The sequence below is a fragment of the Carettochelys insculpta genome, chromosome 14, assembly GCF_033958435.1.
Source record: "Carettochelys insculpta isolate YL-2023 chromosome 14, ASM3395843v1, whole genome shotgun sequence".
Lineage (NCBI taxonomy): Eukaryota > Metazoa > Chordata > Testudines > Carettochelyidae > Carettochelys > Carettochelys insculpta.
Window position 1 is genome coordinate 3,080,905 of NC_134150.1, and position 21,524 is coordinate 3,102,428.

General features: G+C 53.3%; 1 protein-coding gene across 2 annotated transcripts in view; it reads right to left on the minus strand.

Moving 5' to 3' along the window:
• The window catches only part of VAC14 (VAC14 component of PIKFYVE complex), a 160,664-nt gene that overhangs the window by 99,059 nt on the left and 40,081 nt on the right, over nucleotides 1-21,524 (minus strand). For both annotated transcript variants that reach the window (XM_075008450.1, XM_075008451.1), the window contains exons 11-12: nucleotides 17,358-17,502; nucleotides 14,121-14,186 (exon numbers count right to left, since the gene is read on the minus strand). In XM_075008450.1, coding sequence (XP_074864551.1) covers nucleotides 14,121-14,186; nucleotides 17,358-17,502 — 211 coding nt within the window. The remainder of the gene's footprint in view (nucleotides 1-14,120; nucleotides 14,187-17,357; nucleotides 17,503-21,524) is intronic.

A 21,524-nucleotide genomic window follows, 5' to 3' on the forward strand; every position in this document is an offset into this window, starting at 1 on the left:
CTGATGGTCAGCAACCTCAGAGGTCACCCCACCAGCCTGATTAAGGGGCTGGAGCACAAGACCTATGAGGAGAGGCTGAGGGATTTGGGCTTGTTTAGTTTACAGAAGAGAAGATTTAGGGGGGGATTTAATAGCAGCCTTCACCTTCCTCAAGGGGAGCTCTAAAGAGGATGGAAAGAAACCGTTCTCAGTGGTGACAGACGGCAGAACAAGGAGCTGTGGTCTGAAGTTGAAGAGGGGGAGGTGTAGCTTGGATATTAGGAAAAACTACTTCACCGGGAGGGTGGTGAAGCACCGGAATGTGTTGCCTAGAGAGATGGTGGATTCTCCATCCCTCGAGGTTTTTAAGTCCCGGCTGGACAAGGTCCTGGCTGGGATGACTTAGATGGGGTTGATCCTGCTTGAAGCAGGGGGCTGGACTAGATGACCTCCTGAGGTCCCTTCCAGCCCTAGGATTCTGTGATTGTGAATGCAGTTTATCAGAATACAGGTAGGACCTCTCTAGTCCGGCACTCTCGTCTGACAACATCCATAATCCGGCACGATTTGAGTGAGCTGGAGAACCACTTATCACGGGCGTGGCCAAGTTTGTTTCCAGCCACCAGCCCTGGCTCTCAGTGTTCTATGCTGTTGTTTTGCTCTAATTTACCCCAAGCAGTGGCAGCACTGGTAATGTGCTAGACAATATTGACCTCCCGTGGTCCAGCAAATTCTCTCGTTCAGGTTCCCGAGGGCGCTGGACTAGGGATGCGCAATTACCATTCAAACCCTGGGACAGCTGGTAGGGAGCGAACACTGCATTCAACCGCCCATCTGCAGCATCGGTCCCACAATCCAAGTGGTGGGGGAACAGCTTTCGCTGCACCAGCTTCCGCTGGGGGGAGGAACAAGCTTTGGAGCCAAGCAGAGCCGTTGCTCAGCTTCTCCATTGGGGGTCGCTCAGCATGGGCTCAGGAAATCCTACGGTCGTCCGCTGAGTCAGGCCTTGCACACACCCCTCCCACCCCCAGACTGGGGTTCCCTAGCCAGACACCCTTCAAACCCCATCCTGCTCCGAGTTGGAGCATGAGCAGTGCATGCTGAGGGGCACCAGGAACAGGTAGCCTGAAGAACCTGGTGCCATTCCACCAACAGAAGCTGGTCCACTAAGAGATGTACCTTCACCTGAATAATCCTTGTCAACATGCCCAGGGAGCCTCTCCCTCCACTACACCCAGGCCTGGGGGAGAGAGAGAGAGAGAGAGAGAGCGAGCTGGAGGAAAGGAGCCCTCCCCAGTTATTTCAGCTGGCTACTACGCCAGTGTGTAAGGCAAATAAAGCTCTGACTTCTGGCTCTCATTGAAGGTGAGGAGCAGCAGATACCCTAGAGCCAAAACTGCACAAAGAGGGCCTCCAAGCCACTGACTAGGCAGTTTAAAGCCTCTCCCCCGCAAGACTGGGATCGCACAGTAAGAAGGCCCATAGCTACCAGCCAGAGTAACCAGGCTGAGCACTCTGCAAAGCCCCTCCGAAAAGACGCCCTTAAGATCCAGATCCTTTCCTCAAGCTCCAGCACGAGAGGGCCAGAAGCAGGCTGCAGAGACAGCTCTCAGAAGGCCTGGCCCTGGGGGAGACAGCCCGTACTGGTGTGCTCTCCTGGCACTGCACCGCTAAGTGGTCGTAGCTACTGCCGCCAGAACCACACGTCTGCGTCCTGTCCCCCCAGAGCAAAGTTATCGCACCAGCTGGTGTAATTCCCTCGCCACTTGGGGCTCATGCCAGCAGAGTGGTGCCACGCCTCAAGCTCCCGCTCCGTGCAGCCAGGAGGGCGAAAGCCCCCAGGCTTTCCTGTTTGCACCCTCTAAGCATCTACGGGCTGCGAATTTCCTCCCGGAGAGCGGCCTTAGTCCCTTGGCCAAGCCTTGTCCTTCGATGACATGTGAAGAGAGGGCTCGCAGACTGTCCGCTCCCCTTCGCCCTCCTGAGCTAGCCCCACCTTCTTCCCTTTTCAGCCTGCAGTAAATGAAGAGCTGCATGTGAGGGTCTGGGAGAACAAAGCCCGCCAAGGACCCCTAGCGGTGAGGTGCCTGTCAGAGCTCCCTTGCAAGGTAGTTGGGAACCAGGGCACATACCGGTCCAAGCCTGTGGGCTATTCATCCGGCATGAAGGCTGGCTGTGCTGGGACTTGAATGCAGCCTCATTCCGTAGCAGCAGGCAACGAGGCTCCTTCGCGACCCATTCGGAGGCTCGGGAGGGCTGAATTTGTTTGCCTTCTAAGTGCAGGCTGCAGGGAGGGAGGGCGTGTGGGAAGAAACCAGGAGAAAGCAGTGCTAGAGCCAAGAACGGGAGCCCCCCTGCTGGCAAGCCCCCAGACCAAGGCAGCGCGCAAAGTAAACTCGCGTTCCTTCCTCGTCGGCGCCCACAGAGAAACCCCCATCAATCTTCCCACGACAATTTAGCCGGACCGCTTTTCAGAACGCCACCGCCGAGGAAGAAAGGGGGCAGCAACCTTTGCCCTCTGACCTCCAACGGAGGCAGCTTGACAGCTACTAACTTTCTGCTTCAGTTCAACCTGGATCTGAGCTCTGCTTACAAGGAGGAGGACGTAAGGGGGAGAGGGAAAGGAGCAGATGCATGGGCCTCTTCATTTATTCCTTGGGAGGAATAAATTTTATTATGCGCACCAAGCCATGGGTGGACGTGCACCAGCAGCAGACACACGCTGCCGGCAGGTGGCTCTCGGCTAATCAGTTTGGTGGCACCTGAATCTCTCCTGGCCGTCCACCCAATTGCTCAGTTTACAGGGAACACTGGTAAGAAGTGTTTCCCCATCCCTGAAGGAAGCGGTACACTTCAGCCCCCGCCGCCAGAGAGCTGCGTAAAAGCGCAGCAGGGGAAACCTAGCAGGTCCTGCTTCCCCAACACCTGGCTACACCACGTGCGAAATGCCCCCCTCAACTCTGAAACGGACGCCTGATATGCAGAGGGAGCCGGCTGCGCAAGGAAGGGCCTCGGGACTGAAAGGCACCAGGCAGCGAGGACGGAGTTAAGTAATACGTTCCATGACGCGCAGCAAGAGACGGGAGAGCCAAGGTGGCAGCTGGCAGAGGGCAAACGGATCAGGGCTGACCTGTCATCTCTCAGGACGGGGGCCCTGATCATTAGCGGCAGATTTTTCACTAATGTGTAATTAGCGCACAGAGAGAGTTTCACACCCCGCCTGATGCCAGATGGGGCGCTGGACACCAGAGAGGCTGGATACGAACGCACTGCAACCACCAGCGCTAGGGGCAAAGACCCGGAAAGGGGACAGCCAGAGTCACTGGTGCCTGGATTTAAAACAGTACAGAGACTGGGGCAGTAGGGTGGGGGCTGGAGCAAATCGGACCTCTCCCGTTCCCCGCCCCAGCTCTGCAGGAGACAGCAGTGGACAGCAATGTGTTGATCCATGCAAGTAACCCTGGGGAGCAGAGAGACAAGAGAGCCAGACTTACTGGAAGCCACTTTGCCTTGGCACCTGCCAATGCCTGTCCTCCTCCCGATGCAGAGGCAGCAAGGGAGAGCGTGCCACAGACTGCAGCCCAATGGGACGGAGAAAAAGGCTGCTTCCATCTTCGGATGGGCCACTGAAACGGTGTGCTGTAATTTACCCCCCCGAGAGGCAAGTCAGATGCTCATTGTACCGGTGGAGGAACGGCCTCATCTCTCTACACCTCAAAGCACAGAACCGGTGGCAGAAGAACGGTGCCCTAAGCGACACCTTACCAGGTGGACCCAAAACACAAGGACACCATGACTCAGTAAGTGACAGCAAAGGGGCTGCCAGAAGCACCCTTTTCAACTCGACAGCTTGCAGCAGCTAAGCAAGCGACACTGTCAGCCACGCAATGATCTCAGCTACAGACATTCACAAACAGATGCCTGAGGTGCGTCCTTCACATCAAATGGCAAGACTTGGTCACAGACGAGGAGCTTTGGAACAGAGCAGGACAAGAACCACTGGAGGTTCGAATCGAGTGAAGAAAGTGGGAAGGGCTGGGCCCTGATCTCAGAGAACCGTCCCCCAGCAGAGTCCGTCCAGCTCTCCCATGAAACCCGCAAGGAAAGCACGAAGAGGAAGAACTCGGACAACGTGGAGAAGAGCTACTGAAATTGAAGGACATCTACTGGGGAACTCCTGGAGTCGGCTAGAAGCTTTGCCCCGAGACAGTGAAGTGGAGGAGGCTTGTAGATGACCTGTGCTCCACCGGGAGCACAAGGGTTTAAGTCAAGTACGTCAACCATCTGAGCTGTACCAGTGCCAGGCACCAGCTGAAATCTCCCCCGTGGCAGGCAGAGGTAAGAGCCCCAGAATTTTCTACAGAGAGCAAAGGCGTGTCTGGGTGGCCTGGCCTGGCCAGCTGACTGTTCAAAGGATTGCTGCCACACTGGCTCAGGAGGCTTGAGTCAGCTGGCACCTTCCTGGTCATGTCATCTGCTCAGCCAAGACACCCTTGAAACCCAACTGCTTTCCTCAAGTTCCCGCCAGAGAAACCCCGCAGCACATCGCTAACGCAGGCCTCGCTAGACCCAGCTCTTTGATCTCAAAGAGCACAAACTCTCAGCAAAGGGCCAGCACCACAACCGCATCCATCCAGAATCCCCTATGGAAGCTCTGCTTGCAGGCATAACGCATTAGACCGCAACATCGTCTGTGATCCAACTTAAATGGGACTCTATTTCTTTGCATTCACCTCACACCTCCATGCTCCAAAAACCAACCAAGCCAGCCTCCCGGCCCCAAATTCAGCTCCTAATGAGCTCGTAATCCCCGGGGAAGCTTTGGTATCAAATTCAATTAGAACAAAACTCTCCCCCAAGCATCAGAAAAAAAATTAGCTCACACGTCCCTTTCTCGCCTGGCTGGTAAACCCTACTCAGTTCGGTTCAGACAGGGCGTCATCACACTTAAAAGGCCTTTTGGGGGGATTTTAATGTCCATACAGATGGGAAGCCAGCAAACACCACAAGCTAGCTTCACTCAATCACTTCCTCTTGGGGACCATGCATCTCTCCTAGCCCACCCCTAACCATGGCTTTCAGCTCCTCGGCACAGGCACTTTGGCTGCTTGCTTGGGAAGCATCTGTTGCCCTTTGGGTGCTTTAAGAAATCAACCTGAATCCCAGGCCTGAGGCTACAACAAAGGAAGCGAATTTCAGGTCACGTTAAGTTCTCGGAGCTCTTTCTGGCACGTCCTACTTTATGTTCTTTGCTTCACACGGGGTCCCATCTTTTGGCCTGAGCCAACTGAAAGCTTAGACCCGTAGAGGCACAATGGGTCTAAAAACCAAGAGAGAAAAACTCAAAAGCACCCGGAATAAACAGAGTGATTCACTTTGGCGAAAGCTTTCGTTTAGCATCATTGTGCCTGAAAACCTGTGCTGCGCTGGGAGCTCTCTGAACGTTCCAGGCCAAGCCCATCCCAGAAGGAAGGCAGCAAGGTTTGTACCCCTGCAGTACCTCAAGCTGAGCGCTTGGGGAGCCGCTCAGGAGAGGTTCAGGCGCTGCCCAGGAGATTAGCAGAGAGCCCACAGTCGGCAGCATCTCCCTCTACTAGTGGTGCACATCCACCCATGTCTTGGTGCACATAATAAAATTATTCCTCCCATGGAATAAACGGAGAGAACTCTGCTTCCCATGTCTCCGCTCCTCTCACCCCCCCGCCCCCACCTTACATCCTCCTCCTTGTAAACGAAGCTCGGATCTGCACATGGATAAAAAAAAATAGAGGGAACGCTGGCTGAGAGTCATGCAGGGAAGATGGCTGGTTGGGGGCAAGTTAGTGTTACAGGGATGGGGAAACTTCCATGCCAAACATTAGCAAGTCCAGAATCGTCCACCATTTCCCCCCTCTCCGCAAGTTCAGGCCGCCACCATGATTGCTGTAAGAAATGTTTTGAGTCAAAGCCTCCACCTTTCCCACAGCTGGCTGAAAGTTACATAACAAGGCCCTGGGTTTACTTTTTCCTCCCCAAATGAGAAGCAATCTTAGTCAACTGACTACCAACTGCCTTCTAATAGAAGCAAACCAAAGTCGCAGCAATCCTGCCGCCAGTCAAAGCTGGAGGAGAGGGGGAAAACGATGGACAATTCTGGATTTGCTCATGTGTGGCATGTGAGTTTCCCCTTCCCAGATCCAACTTCCCTGGAATACTAACCTGACGGTGAGTTGGTAGCTATTGATACAGATACAGCAAACCTTCGATTTAGCGGCCTAATGGGGGAAGGGGTGACCACTAACCCCGAACGGTTAGACCGTATGATGATGCACAGACCTTCCCAGCCCATCACTCACTCCCATCCTCTGCTCACCTCTTCCCTTCCCACTTCCTCCCCTCCAGATTACCAGGAGAGGAGCTGAATGCCGGCCTGGTTCCTTCCACCTCCTGCAGCTCTCAACGCCAGAGCTCCTCCAGCCCCCGGCTACGAGCTGCCCACGTGAAGATGGAGCGTGGCCGCCCCCTGCTCGACAGTGGGCTGGAGCCTCCAACGCCCCACGACTGCTGCTCAGCCCCATTGCAGACAGCAGCGGCCGGGCACCAACGTGCTCCACGCACCCGGGGCTGGGGGAGGAGAGCTCCTGCACCCCACCACGGCCCCTCCAGCAATGGCTCTGGTGAGTCTCTGGCATTTATTTGGAGGTGGGAGGGTCTGGCAGACAGCGACCATCATTTCTGAAGTCCATTACATCAAGAGTTTACTGTACGCTCCTTAGGGGTGTCCGTTTTTCATTGGGTAACCTGGTAAATGAAGTCTGCCACATTCACTTTCAAATGCCGACGGGTGGAGGAGGAGTATTTAGCCAGGAGAAAACCCTTGGCCTCCCTCTCCTAGTTATCGTTCTTGGAGAGGTCTTGCTCACGTCCGTCCCACGTTGGGTGTCTTCATGCCCACATCCATGGTCATCAGAAACTTGTCCTCTAGTGGGATCTGTGGGACCATTTCTGACACCCCAAACCCCGGAGTATCTACTTGTATGTTGGGCACTGCTGGCTTCGCGCCCTCAGTCCCTTCTTGCCACCACCTCCACAAGCAGGGAAGGAGCTCGTGTCATGGAATGGACATGAGCAACACAAGATCGGCCGTACTGCGTCAGACAGCCAATCACGCTTGCGCAGCATCCTGCCTTCTGACCAACGGCAGATGCCCCAGAGGGAATGAATAAAACAGGTCATGAAGTGATCTACTCCTCCATCCGTTCCTGTCCCTGGAAAACAGAAGCTAGGTACACCAGGCCCGCCCAGCCTGGCTAACAGCCAGGGATGGACCTATCCCCCATGAATTTGTCTAGCTCTTTTCTGAACCCTGATCTTCACAGCTTCCCGTGGCAAGGAGCTCCACAGGTGGAACGGGCCATGTGTAAAGAAATAATTCCTTTGGTTTGTTTTAAACCTGATGCCTGTTAATTTCATTTGGTGACCCCCCCACCACACACTTCTTGTGTTATGGGAAGGGAAAGTCATTTCCTCCTTATTTACTTTCTCCACGCCAGTCATTATTTTCTAGACCTCTTTCGTATCTCCTCTAGCAGTCACCTCTTCTCGAAGCTCAAAAGTCTCAGTCTCATTTATCTCTCCTTATATGGTAGCCCAGGGCTTTCCAAATGGCGTTCTGCGAAGTGAAAATAAGGATTGCATGACGATAGCTGACTCCTCTGCAGCTGCCTGCCCTTGCGCCACTGAAACAGTAGAACTAAATTGAATTGGTATAATGGCCAGCAGAGCGTGGGAGGGAGCCGGTTGTTAAACCGACTGAATTTAGTTCCATTATTTCAGCAGTGGCAGGGCAGGGAGCCACAGAGAGCCCCTCACTCACCCCGCTATCCAAGGGGCCACACCACTCCGGTGGGCATGGCTCGGCTCACACCCCACCCCCCCAGCCTTCCTTCTGCTGGGTGCAGATGGCCACCCAGCATAGGCTCCCCAGCCAGTGCCACAAATGGATTAGTCCCAGGGGCCAGTTTGGGGCTGAGACGGGTCACGCCTGGAGAAGGAGGCGGGTTTGGGGGCTGAGAAGGGTAGAGCCTGAGAAGGGGGTTCCACAAAATTCTATTGAGTCTAAAAGGGTTCTGTGGCCAAATACACTCAGGAAACACTGGGGTAGCTGTTCCAAAGCCCTGAACGTTTTGTTGCCGTTTCCTGAACCTTCTCCGATTCTTCTACGTTGCTGTTGGGCCGAGGGGACCACATCTGCACACGATATTCAAGATATGGACGCACCCTGGTTTTATAAAGCAGCAATATGATTTTTCTCTGTCCCATCTATTTCTACCTTAACGATTCCCAACGTCCTGATTGTTTTCTTGCTTGCTGCTGCACACCGAGGGGATGTTTCCGGAGAACTATCCGCAATGAATACAATGTCTCTCTCGAGTGGTACCAGCTAATTTAGACCCGATCATTTTATATGTACGGTTGGGATGTTTTCCAGTATGCATTACTTTGCATGTATCCACATAGCATTTCACCTGCCTTTTTGCTACTTACTCACCTAGTTCCGTGACCGCCTTTTGACACTATTTGCTGTCTGATGTGGACTTTATTATCTTGGAGTAATTTTGTATCATCAGCAAATTTTGCCACTCACTGATTAACTCTCTCCAGACCGCTGATGAATCTGTTGAATAGGACAGGTCCCAGGACTGAGACCCTGGGGGACAGCACTCATATCTCTCTGTTCTGAAAACAGAGCATTTATTTCTACTCCGTTCAAAAAAAATCCAGACGTTTATCAATAACGGCCTCTGTAAAATCCTCCAGATCCATTGGCCATCCGCCATCAACAACCAAGACCTGAGGCAACTGACTCACCAACTTTCTACCAAGGAGCGAAATCAGGAAGAGATGATGGTGATGGACTGGATGTACCCTGAGATAACCAACCAGCGTCATCACAAGGCAAGCCTGAAGTTGGAACCCACAAAGAAAAAAGAAAAGAGGGAGCCCAAGAAACACCTGGCGTAGCAACCTGAAGGCAGACACTGAAAAGTTGGGATACACCTGGTTAGAGCTGGAAAAGATCACCCAGGACAGGGGATGCTGGCGAAAGGTTGTCAATGGCCTATGCTCCAAGATGGAGGGGTGGAAGAGGCTTATTACTGCTACTACTCTGTTTCATATCCTGTAGAACAACAGTTACATGAGTGGTTAACTGGGTTTTCATCTTGCCATGTAGATTCCAGGTTACGTCACTCACAAGCAGCAGCCTTGGAGCTGGGCTTGGAGTTCGCTGTTGGGCAGCCTACAATACAGCTGCACCAAAGCTGGCACCATCCCAACTTGCTGGGTAATTGCACAATGGGATGCGAAGGCATGGCTAGATCGCAGGAAGCAGGACTACAGAGGCCTTGAATCACCCCCTGCACAGGACAATAGCTGCTAAGGCTTGTGCTCTGGTGGAAGGGACAGTCGCAACTGCCACAGGCGGCACTTTCGGCTGTCCGTAACAAAACTTGATGCACGAGGACATTCCACCTGGCAGGTCTTCCATCCTGTCGCCGCTGCGCTGACTTAGGGAAAAGTCCGGTTCTCCCAATAGAGAAGGCTGAAGGCTGCCTAACCCCAGGGTACGCAACTTGCATTCTTTGCTGGATTGATGAGGCTTTGGAAAGAAATGTGGAAGGCATTCACCTTGACAATTGACAAGCTACAGCGCCACCTTTGGTGAGAAGCTTGGGTGAGACCACAGCTGGGCAGGAGACGGGTTCCAGTGTGTGCAATTTAATTTCAGAGGATCTTTGGGCCGAAGTGACTGTGCCCAAGAAGGAGACCTTCCACAAGAGGAGCACAGAAAACACGAAGCTAATAGCTCAAGGCCGGGAGGGGAAGTGAGCTTTGACAGCACTAGATTCTGGTCCCGTGGTGGGACAGAGTCACAAACCTGAGGGCAGCTGTCTCTGGCAGAAAGGAGGACTGAGAGGGCACTGGGCTCTAGAGACAACTCGATGGCCATGGTGTCCAACCGGTTCTGACGCAACAGTCACTGCACTACTGCTAGAGCAAACTAGCCACTTTTGTCTAAAATAGATTTAATGTTCAAGCCAACTAGCTACACTCAACTGGCCAAACAGCCATGAGGGGCTAGCGGCTAGTGTATTAAACACCATTAGAATTTTTTCCCCCAGAGCCATGACCACCCACATGGCCACACAAACACTTAATATGGAATGCACATCAGCAAGCACTCGGAGAATGCAACTTTAATCCCCACGACATTTTCCCTATTTTTAAGTGAAAAGATTCAGCATATGCACGGTCAGCCATGAAGTTAATTGTTCGGGTGAATTAGGAAGTGATGTTACAGCGGGAGTTTACAAGCTTTAACTGTTTTTGAAGAACAAGTTTCCATCACACATCTAAAGAAACCAATAGTGCATTTAAACTGAAGCATTATAAAGGCCAGACACACTCCATCCTTTGCTTTCATCCATTTGTTTGCTGTGTTCCTCAGCTTGACAATAACACTCAGCTGTTTCACTGTTTACTACATTTCACTGACAGGTTTTCATGCCCCAGCACAAGGGGCTACAACCCCGGAGCTGCGTGCAAAGTTTGAAAAAAACACCCTCCTCATTATTTCAAAAAAGCAGTGAACATCCAAAAGCCCCAAAATGAACAACTCACAGCTTAATAGCAAATGATACATGATCCCAAAATGCTGGATCTCAGAACATTGGATAACTCCCCTTAACATCCTCCAGAGAGAGAGAGAGAAGGTTCGGGAGGGAAAGTCAGGAAGACAGTGGTACGAACATGTAAAATGCGAGGAAACAGAATATGTAAAAAGTTTGTGAACCCCCTGCAGTTTACAAACCATCGGGTGCGCGCTGTTCTTAAAATGGGGTTACAAAAGGTATGGTTTGACGTTCCTTAGTAAGGACCGTCTTGTATTCACATGCGTTGTGGCTCTTGAATTATTGAGTTTTTTACTGAACTGATATACACACACCTCACAGAACTGGAAGGGACCTTGGGAGGTCACTGAGTCCAGTCCCCTTCCCTCTTGGCAGGACCAAGCACCATCTTTGAAAGATGTTTTTCTTTCCCCTCTTTTAAATCTATTTGCCCCAAGCTGGCCCCCTCAAGGATTGAACTCACAACTCTGAGTTTAGTAGGCCATTGCTCAAACCACTGAGCGATCCCTATACACAAATGGCTCTTCTCACGCTTTTGGTTGTCCACGCCCGCCCTAGCAAAATGCTGCAAAATCTGCCCTGTAATGCTGCTAGGAAATGGGAATACTGACGTCTATATTTCCACAGGAAAGCAAAGAAGTCTTATGGAAACACACCCACTAGTCCGTCAGCCAGCACAGGAGCAGAAATGAAAGGAGAAACCTTGAGCGTTCGTGCTGAACTAGTGACGCCTACGAAAGGTAAAAGCTCAAGGCTTTAGACCAGTGTTTCCCCACCTTGCTACTCTAAGTTCCAGACAGGGCATCACCCGATTCAGATTCCCTCCGAGTTACTCTTCAAAGGCCTCAGAGTTAGGGGCACTGCTGCACACGCCACGCTGGAGAGCTGAAAAGAAATGTTGTGATGTCTGTATATTTAGCAACTCCCCCCACCAATAGCCTGGGAAGGCTCTGTATCTCTGCTCTGCGTTCGCCCCATCCTAAAGGCCCGTCACAGCTCACGAACAGCTGTTGTGCAATTCTCTGTAGCAGAGACAGAACTAAAGAAGAGCTACGTCAAGCCTCTCCAGCGCCAGCTGTGGCAGTGTCAGAAACTGACGCCTAATCCCTTGCCTCCAGTTCTGACTGCACAGTCCTGTAAGCCATCTCTTCCCATCCCTCCAAAAGAGCCACTGATAGAATGCTATTTCAGGCATTCCCATTTGCGATGCAGCAGGAAGCCAGCAAAGCAGGTTAGGAACCAGCTGAGCAATGTTATTTAATGGACTGACGCTCCTACGGATTTCCGAAGTAAAAATATTTATGTAAAATAGCCTAGATTCAATAAATCATCTTCAAATGGCTTCTGAGCCATTCCCAGTTCTATCACATGGAGGAAATGCATCACCAAGCTCCTTTCTGCTTTGGCTTCTTTTTTTTTTTTCAAAAAAAAAAAAAAAAAAAATTGCAAAAAGAAATGTAAATGTAATGTGACTCATTGCAATTTCCTGCCAAGCCAGAGTCCATCTGCAAGATGCAAGCTTTCTAAAGCATTGCAAAGGCAGATGGGATGCCTTGAAATCTTGCATCGTAAGCAGCAGGGAATGGAATATCGCCATGCACTCATTTGGATTTGCACAGTACACACTCCCTTGATGTCACTTATTTTTCCCTGGTTCTCAACAATCCCCTTAGCCAAGGATTTTTTCAAGGCTGGGTGACAGTGCCTTCCAAAGCACGCACAATCTTTACTCCACTGAGAGAGTCCGGCCCCTGAAACTTTCCAAGACCACTAGCAGGGCTATGTGACGCTCAGGGATGGGGGCGGCTAGTTCGATGGGAAGCAAAGTGCCTTCAGAATGCCAAGCAAAGCCCCAGAAGTGAGGGGTGGGGCCACGCTGCTGGACCCAAAGCCTGGAGCAGGCATGGTCCTTTCAAGAAAACGGACCTCTACTTTGCTCATGGAAGAGAGCAACTTGCTGACAGATGAGGGATGCGAGCCCAGTCTCTCTCCAGCAATCACTAGAGAGACCCAGCGAAGGCCTGGCACAAGAGATGTCACCCATTGCCATCATAAGATGCAGTCACCATCTGCTGCAGGAGCACCTCAAGAAGCATTGCAGGCAGACGAGAACCAAACGTTCGCCTAATGATGTCAAAAATGCATCACTCACCCGGTTAAAAATCCAAGTCCCTCCCCCGCCAGGAGGCAAATATTCCAATTTTCCAGGCACGAGGATCAGTGAAGGAGAACAAAGCCTCTTTCGCAATGCCCTGGGAATCCACTTCAGGATCACAAACAGAATCCAGGAGTGCAACACCGAGGTCCCAGTTCAGACCACTCCAGACTGCACTGCCAGCTGTTGTATTCCGTTGGCAGTAGCAGGTTATCCTGGCACGTTGGTTTATTTGCCTGCGTGGCGTGGCTCTGGGCCTAGCGCCTCATGCATTGAGCAGCAGCACGGTACGTCGACACAGCTGCCAGGCCAGGCCAGGCCAGGCCCTCCTTTGCTCTGCTCTTATCTCCCGTTGTTCAAAGTCTCAGCGCAAACACCAGCACTGGCAGCGAAGCCCTTCTCACCAGCTGGGCCTGATCTCCCCACTCCCAGGATCTCCTTCAGACACACTCCGTCTGACTGACGCAACAGGCTGGTGGTACCAGCTGAGAGCCAGGCACTGCACGTGGTCTGCCCCCACACTGATGTGAAAAGGCATTTAGCCACAGGACGACACGCATCCCCCATCCAGCTGCGGATCGCTGGCGGAAAGAAGGAGCTGCAAGGAAGCCAGGCCAGGTCAGCCATGGGCAAGAGAGGCTTTATCCCACCTCGGTGCCTGGCGGCAAAAGATATCGGCAACTGCTCTCTGCCAAGACATTAAGGTGGGGTAAATCACTGGACACCATTTACTCTGTGCAACGTCTTCTGGACTGTGAAGACAAAGTTTCAGGGTGGAAAACAAACTGAGCCAAGCCAGTAACCAACCCCTAAGCAGGTGAAGGCCCCTTTGCCACAGCTGGCCTTCCGGAGACCTTCTCCCTTGACTGTGGGAGACCGGGACCTTCCAGCTGGGCTGATGGGTAGATTCAGCGTGAAGCGCCGGCTCAGGATGTTGGCAGACGCAAGGGCTAGATCAGCAGCTCTCAATCTCTGGGTCGGGACTCTTAAGTGGGTCCTCCTGATACTGTTTGAAGGGGGGTTGTCAAGCCCAAAGCTGGAGCCAGAGCTCAACCACCACCTAGGGCCACTGTGCCTCCCTCTGTCTCCACCCAGGACAGCGGGGTTTGGGCTCCAGCCCTCCCACCCTGGGGTCAGGGAGTAATTTTCGTCATAAGTTTGAGAACCCCCCAGGCTAGATGACCCTGCAGAGCCAAAGAGGAGCTGACACAGCACACCGGTGCGTTCCAACCTAGCCCCGCTGGTCCAGGCTAGCCCAAAGCTAAGCTGCGAGCATGCCAGCTGAAAGGGCCGCAGGCCGAGCATTCACTCACCTCGTCCGACTCGTCCGACAACGTCCGTAGCAAAATGGGAAAGATGCTGTCCGTGTGCCGGAACATCTGAAATCACAAAGACACATGGCCTCAGAGTCACCCCAAGTCTGGGAGATTCCCTCCCACGCACCAGCAGCCATCCTGCTCGGTGCAGCTTTCAGTCTGGCTTGGAAAATCCCCCTCCCAGATAGCTAGCAAGGTCTCTGAAGTAGGTAATAGAACACTGGCTCTGCTGAAAGCATCGGGAGCACGCCGAACGGGCCAACACGTACAATCCCAGAAGGACACACGACTGCCTACCGTGGAGCTGATTCTATACCTACGGAACAAGAAGGTAAGTTTATAGTGTGGGGCGCTGGCACTTTGCCACCCTCCCCAAGAGAAAAAAGCCCAGAAGAGACTTACAAGGGAAGGATTTCTTATTTAAACCAGGGGTAGCACTGGAGCGAGTTTCTGGGCATCAGTTCTAATCCCACCTCCTGTCCGATCAGGCAGCTGGTTACTGAGACATGACGCGTAAGAGGCGGCATGAATGGTGGCAGCTGCTCCGAGGGGAGATCTTATGACACGTCCTACAAGGGCTGCTCCATGCTTGGGAGCAGTAAGGCAGCACCCAGGGGCAGGAAGACCGGGTTGTTGCCTCGCCTCCTTCTCTTGGAAGGGAACCTCTAAAGACCAACTCCCATCCCCCTTTCTCCTGAAGATCCATGAAAAGCCTTGACAAGGCCCAACGTGCACAAATACCCAGCCGGGGCTCAGGCCCCAGACGTGCTTTAATTGCAGGCCATGCGGTGCAGGATAGGGACCAGGTGTCCAAATCAACAGGCCTACCGCCATGGAAGCCTGAATTCATCGATAGCCACCTCACCCAAGCACTCACTCTCCTTGCAATAAGTCTGCTGATGAAAGCTCGGCTACAGCAAGTTGGGAGTGATGGATCAAAAAGGGCCTTCACAGACCCTTCTCCAAACCTACTGCTCTCCTCAACCTAACAGGGAAAACATGTGCCAAGCACAGTGTCCATTAGGCTGGACAGCCGGCCTGCAGAGTCCTACACAGGGCCCAAGGGTAACAATCAACCTACAGAGGCAGTCAGAAGTTTCAGCTCTGGTGGAAGAGCCCCAAAAACCACACACAGCTTTAAGGGAGAAGATAGACCAGAGACACTGGGCAGAGCAGAGGTTTCAGAAGCATTTCAACAGGAGTCCAGTGCCCCCCAACAGATCTGCAGGAGAAGGTTATGGGACATCTGCAGCAGCCTTCTCCGCCCAGGGAAGACGGTGGCAAGGAACGTGAATATGAAGGGCTAGGGAGGGTGTGACAATGAACAGCAGAAACAAAAAACAGTTCTCCCTTGTTTAATTGTTACTCCTGGAAGTGTGTTGCTCATGTCAGGTCCGAGAAGGTACGTGCGCTCTTAGGGAGGATTTTTTTTCCCTGAGCAGCACCTGTCAGGTCAGATGTGGAGCCCACCGGAGTGGCATCTTCGCGGCAGCAAATCTAGGTTCCCATGGACACAATTCCTCTTCAGCTCCTTCTTGCTCGTTTGCTCCAGCAGCGAGCAGGCTGGTGGGTCTTGGAACAGACATGAACACCACCTCTGACAGAGCAACCCTTAGGAAAGGTGGGTAACCTTTTCTCCAAGTGACTGCTCAGGTCAGTTCAAGAAGGTGACTCCCAAGCAGACCCGCAGAAGCGGGGTCAACGTTCACCAGCTGCAAACTGAAGTCCTGCTCTGCCAAAAGCAGCAGCATCTCCAAAAGGCTGCCTGAGCGTGCAGCGTGACAAAGGAGCAAACAGATGACGTCGTCACCGCCCTGCACGTTTCGAATGGGAACCTACCTCAGGAACGCTGCACGCAAAGCCTGAGCTCTTGTGCAGAGGGTTGCTAAGGCTGGGGCCAACATCTTTGCTAAGCTGTAGCAAGGAGGCCTGAAGAAGGGGCCTCCAGCACAGACTACTTGTGTGTTGAGCCTCTACCAGAGGGACTTGAGGACCTGAGGAGTGTGACCGGTCTGCCGAGGCAGTCTCAGTTTGCCCGTACACCTGGGTGAGCCAAGCCTGAACAGGACACAGCTGCAGCCTGGCACGCCATACCACGTACATACAAGCAGCCATGTGCCTGAGCAGTCTCAGGCAGTCTCGCCCATAGCATCAGAGAACCTTCTGAGCTCCTGGGATGGTGCTCGTGGCGAGGCAATCAGATTCACGGAGGAACGCTCTGGGCTGACCGGCGCCAAGGAGTGCTCCGATGAACTCTATGATTGACCTGGCCGCATCCAGAACGAGGCTAAGCCTGGGAAATGTCGTCCACGCTGGGTTCGTGTGGTCCTGCTGGGCCCAAAAGAGGCCCTGGACTAGCTAGTTAGCCAGGTACAGGAATACTTGCACCTGCTGCTTCTGAAGGAAGGCTGCCATGAACGCTGTGTACCTGGCGAACACCCGAGGGACCACCTAGAAGCTGAAGTGGAGGGAATGTGAACTGGTAGTGGGTGCTGCTGCTCACAAAACAGGGGCCTAACCTGCAAAGCTCTGCCGCTTTCCTGCACAGATTGCCCTGGCAGAGGGCTTCCGGCCACAGAAAACGTAAGTCAATTTGACGAACCATTAATGCATCTGAAGAAAGCAGGTGTGCTGTGCAGTTGCTTGTCTCACTGAAGTGTGCTGGGTCACCGAAAAGGTTGGGAACCACTGTACTGAGGTCCCCAATGTCAGAAGGGCTCATTCCGACGAGACGTTGGGTATCGCTCACGTGTGTACAGACCGTTTTCTCCACCTAGATCCACCTTCGATGCCGTGCGGCCCAGCTATGGCAGCGTCCCTTTCAGCCATGGCACACGAAGGGCCCCACTGATGGGCCGTCTCAAGTTAACGAGTGCTCAGAAAAAAGGCTGTAATTGCAGCCATGTGCACAGCACAAGGCCTAGGTTAAACCACCCCACTAGCTCCAGCTCTGCAGCTCATCCCCATGCTTACCAACGCAGCTCAATGCTAAACGGCAGCACCCCCATCGTCTAACCCTGTAACAGCTCCTTGCTACCGCCTCCAAGGTCTCCACTCACACCTCTGCCCGAAGCGCGGTGCCCCCTGCTGACCCCCGAACGTTGGAGGCCCTGAGCCAGGAAGAAGCGTTGGCTTTGCAAGCGACACAAATGCTCAGCGATAACTACGGCGAGGCCAAGCAACTCCAAAGCTCTGCAGAGGCCACCGCACCCCCGGTGAGCATGCCAGACTTACCTTCCGTGGAGTCTTGATGTACAAGTGATAGAGCCATTTCAGGACTGCAATCCTGGTCATCATCCCAGTGGCCGTGTCGTGAAGGTGGCAGTCCAACACCTGGACGATCCCATCAAGATTAAGGGTCACCGGGAGCCGGTCACTGCTGCACAGAGAACCACAAAGATGGTATTTTGGGTGGGCGCACGTCCCCGTGACGCTCCAGGCTAGAAGCTTGGCTCCAGCACCCCCTCTTCTGTACCTCAGTGGGATAGTGACCCCAGCTGCCTGCACTTGCTGTCTTACAGCATGAGAGTGAAGGAGCAATTTCACCAGTCCGGGGCTGCCCAGCGATGCTGAGTTTGCAGACTGGCAAACCAGAAGCTCAATGCATTAGGGACTGGGAGGCGTGGAGTGGAAAAAGCCTATGTAAAACATAGGTCATACCACTCAGATCAGCTGGCCAGAGTACCTTTCCGTACCAGGTTTATCATTCTGCTCCCAGCCCTCTCCTCCCCAGGGCTGCTGTGTGTCAGCATTTGCGGCTTCTCTCTCGATGGGTACTACTACTCTGGCCATGAAGTGGAACAGTGAGCAGTGTGATTCCGTAAGCCAGGAGCGGCACAGACTTGCCCAGCCCCACCACAACAGGCTGCTGCTCCTACTTCCTGTGAGCCTGGGGATTCAGGAGAGCCCCCCGCCCCTTACTCATCATTCGAGAACCCTGGGTTTGCACTGCACTGGAAGGCTCCACCATGCTAGATTACTGCACTGAAGAATTCGCTGTGTTGCAGGATATTCGGAAGGCCCCAGGGGACTAACAATACGTGTCAGATTGACAGTCTCCAAACAGGAAGACAGACTCATGCTGACCCTGCCAGGTGGCTCACACCTGTCTTTAGGAGGCCACCTGGTCTCCATTAACTTCCCTTCCACAGCTCTCAACCAGGGCCCATCTAGCGTCACACGTTGCTGTGGTTTCTGCCATGGGGACACAGGGACACTGGCAATTGGTCAGATGGCTTTCGGTCACTAACTACCTGGGCTGCATTCACAACTCCTGTTCACCAAACTAGTTCCACTATTGCCACAGACAGGCCAGGAAATCCTCAGCTTCCACCGCAGCAGGGTAACCCCTGAGGCTAACTGACCAGAAGGGAGATCGTGAGTCTAAAGAACTTGCGTTGCAACCTGGGTAGAAGAGGCCCAAATAACAGCTTTTGCTTCCATCTGGGGCATCCTTGGGATGTCGTCACTTTCCAGCCTCAAACCAGAACCTGAAAGTCTACCTGGAGTTCTAAGAGTCCCCAGAATCTATATTGTCACCACCCACCACCACCCTCATGCCCCACCCAAGAAGTAAAGCTTTCATGGCATTGTCTCCAAGACAGCTGAAAGAGATGCCCAAGAGAATAGGCTCCGAAGATCCAGAAGGAGTGATGTGCTGTGGCCTTCCAGGATACACTTGGTATTTCTAAGTGACTGAATTACCCAAGCATGGGCTGAACTCACGAGAGCAATCAAGCAATCGATCGTTCTCATTTGCTTGGAGTTTCTCTGCAGCTGAGTTTACGGGCATTACTAAAGGGCAAATTTCTCAGTGGAAATCGCTGTGGAATAGGGTTTGGTTTTCTGCCTGGGCAACGCAATGTAAAGTGAGACCGGGAGATTCTTGCCCTCTAGTAGCTACGTGAATTGTTTGACTGACACCATTAACCCTTTCATTGAGGTTCCTGATTGACGTTAGGGCAGATGTCAGAGACAACAGCCAAGGCCAAGTGATCCAGGGCTTCAAGTGCTCAACAGGGATAAATCACAGGAGCGTAAAAGAGGCAAGCCTCAAAAGGGTCCGAACAGGACCGCAGCACTGTTGGAAACCAGGCTGCTGCATTTAAATATGGAAATTAGCTCTTAAGGCTAATTTTGCAAATCAAGTTCCAAACCCCTGGCCACAGCACATGCCAGCATGTTAAACCACTGGAAGAGAGCTGGTAACGGATCATGGCAAGGCAACTCCAAGTCGTCTGTCTCCATTAAGACTAAGAACATGAGCCTATTAACCTGATCAGCCCCTTTGCAAGGCCAGTTCGCAGCCCAGGAAAGGCCCGCCGTCCCAAGAGACAAAGTTCACACGGGGGGGGTGGGGAGAGGGAGATGAAAGTAGGCTCCGAACTGTGAGCGCTCTGCCTGTCAGAGCAGACAGCAGCTTCCACGTCCAGCCTAGCAAGACTGAGCTTCTACAGAGAGTCAGACAGGCTCACTGCTCGCCATCTAACGCCCCCGGTCATTGCTCTCGGCCTTCGCTTGGCATTCTCAGGGATAGAGCTGTCTGGCACGGGCTTTGCGCAGGGACACACGCAGCTGCTGCTGGTTTCTTACCCCACAGCAAGCCTGCCAGGGAAGGTCCACTACAGTACCGAGACAACGCTTGGACATTCCCCACCACACGTGACACGCTCTCGGCACTGAGGTCTGGCTCGGGACAGGGGTTCTCATCTGGCCCTTCCCTCCAGATTTCCATTGGCTGCTGCGAGGTGCAGAGCAAGTTGGCGCTGGGTGCTGTATTAAATCTAGTACGCGTTTTCTTGTCAATTCAGCGCTGCGAGACAAGCCAGGCCTGAGCCTAGCACAGGAGCAGCGTGGGCAGCCTCAGGGTAAGCCAACACCTCCGCCCTGACCTGGCACGTAGCAGGGGAAAGTTCAGCTCCCAAAGCCACTCGCTCACTCGCCTCCCTCCCCAGCCAGCAGGGCTGCCTACTGGTGCCAGCTGCAGGGCATACTTACCAACTCTGGAAAGGGAAAACAAACGGAGGCACAGAGCGGCCAGCGTTCCATCCCTGGGGAAAGCTGGGAGGAGGCTCCCCATTTGTTCTGGTGCAAGAACACCCAAGTCCCAATTAAATCCGATTGAAAAACACAAACCATAAAGGAACACTGCCTTCGCTCTCCCTGCTCCTGTCTTCCACCTCCGTACCTTCAGGCTCTTCTCCTCACATCAGGATTTCCCAACCCTTTCTCGTCTTCCAGGTAATTTCTGATTGGGCCCTTCCACTCCCCATCTGTTATCTGAAGCTCCCACTTTCCCCTTACCTAACCCATCCCAATTCCCCCATATGTGCTTGTCTCTCTGTTCTGTTCCTTCCTCTCTCCACCCCAGCCCGCTGAAGGAGGGACTCAGGCCATGCCAACCCTTCCAGTGTGGGCAACACGCATGTCTGCAGGAGAAACTGGAGTGGGTCGGCGTTCACTTGCTCCAGCTGCGGCTGAGGAGGAGCCCCACGACTGTACCTGGGCACCTACTGAGGTGGCAGCAGCTTTCACTCTCCACTGAGCTGGGCAGCTTCGGAGCCAGTGACTAAGAGGTGACGGGCCTGTCCCTCTCCACAGGCCCACCAAGCCCCCATGGCTTCCTGGATTGCACAGCCAGGTACGGAACCCCGAACGTCTGACTTTCAGGCCAGTTCCAATCCCACGACCATGCGGCATCAATGCCCTCCGTTTGCAAGCCAGCAAGCTGCTATTCTCTGAACATCTCGCACATCCCGAACTTCATGGGCCACAAGGCCCGAAAGAGGAGCAGACGTTTGGAGGAACATTGTCTGCAGCAATCAATAAGAATGGCCACTATAGGTGAGAGGAAACGTCTGCTTAGCCCTGGACCTAGTCTTCCGCCAGTGGCCAGTGCCTGGTGTCCCACAGGGAAAGAACAGAACAGAAGAGGGCAACCAAGTGATCCGTCCGTCCCCTGCTGCTCGATCCCACCTTCTGACAAACAGAGGTGAGAGCTATTCCGTACCCCTAACGGTTTTTGCTCCTCCTTCCGGAGCTTTCTGCAATACAGTAAACCCACGATTTACAGGACTAAGGGGGGAGGGGCATCCGTGTGCAACAGGGAAGCTGGTCTAACGACCGTCAGCCACACTGCTCATCCCTGCCTGGGGTCTCCTGCTTCACAAGCTTTAACCAGCTCCGAAACATGGCTCCCTGCAAACCCAGCTCTCTGCTCAGCTGAGACGCACCCATCGCCCCACGGCTCCTGCTCTCCAACACAAGCCTAGCCCCACTCCAGGGCACGTTAACTGCTGGGTACAGAAGGTTAGCCGTTATCTGTAGTACTGCAGCACCCTGGAGCCAGTCACAGCCCAGGTCCCGCTGTGCTAGGTTCTGCGCACATACAACAGCAGATGG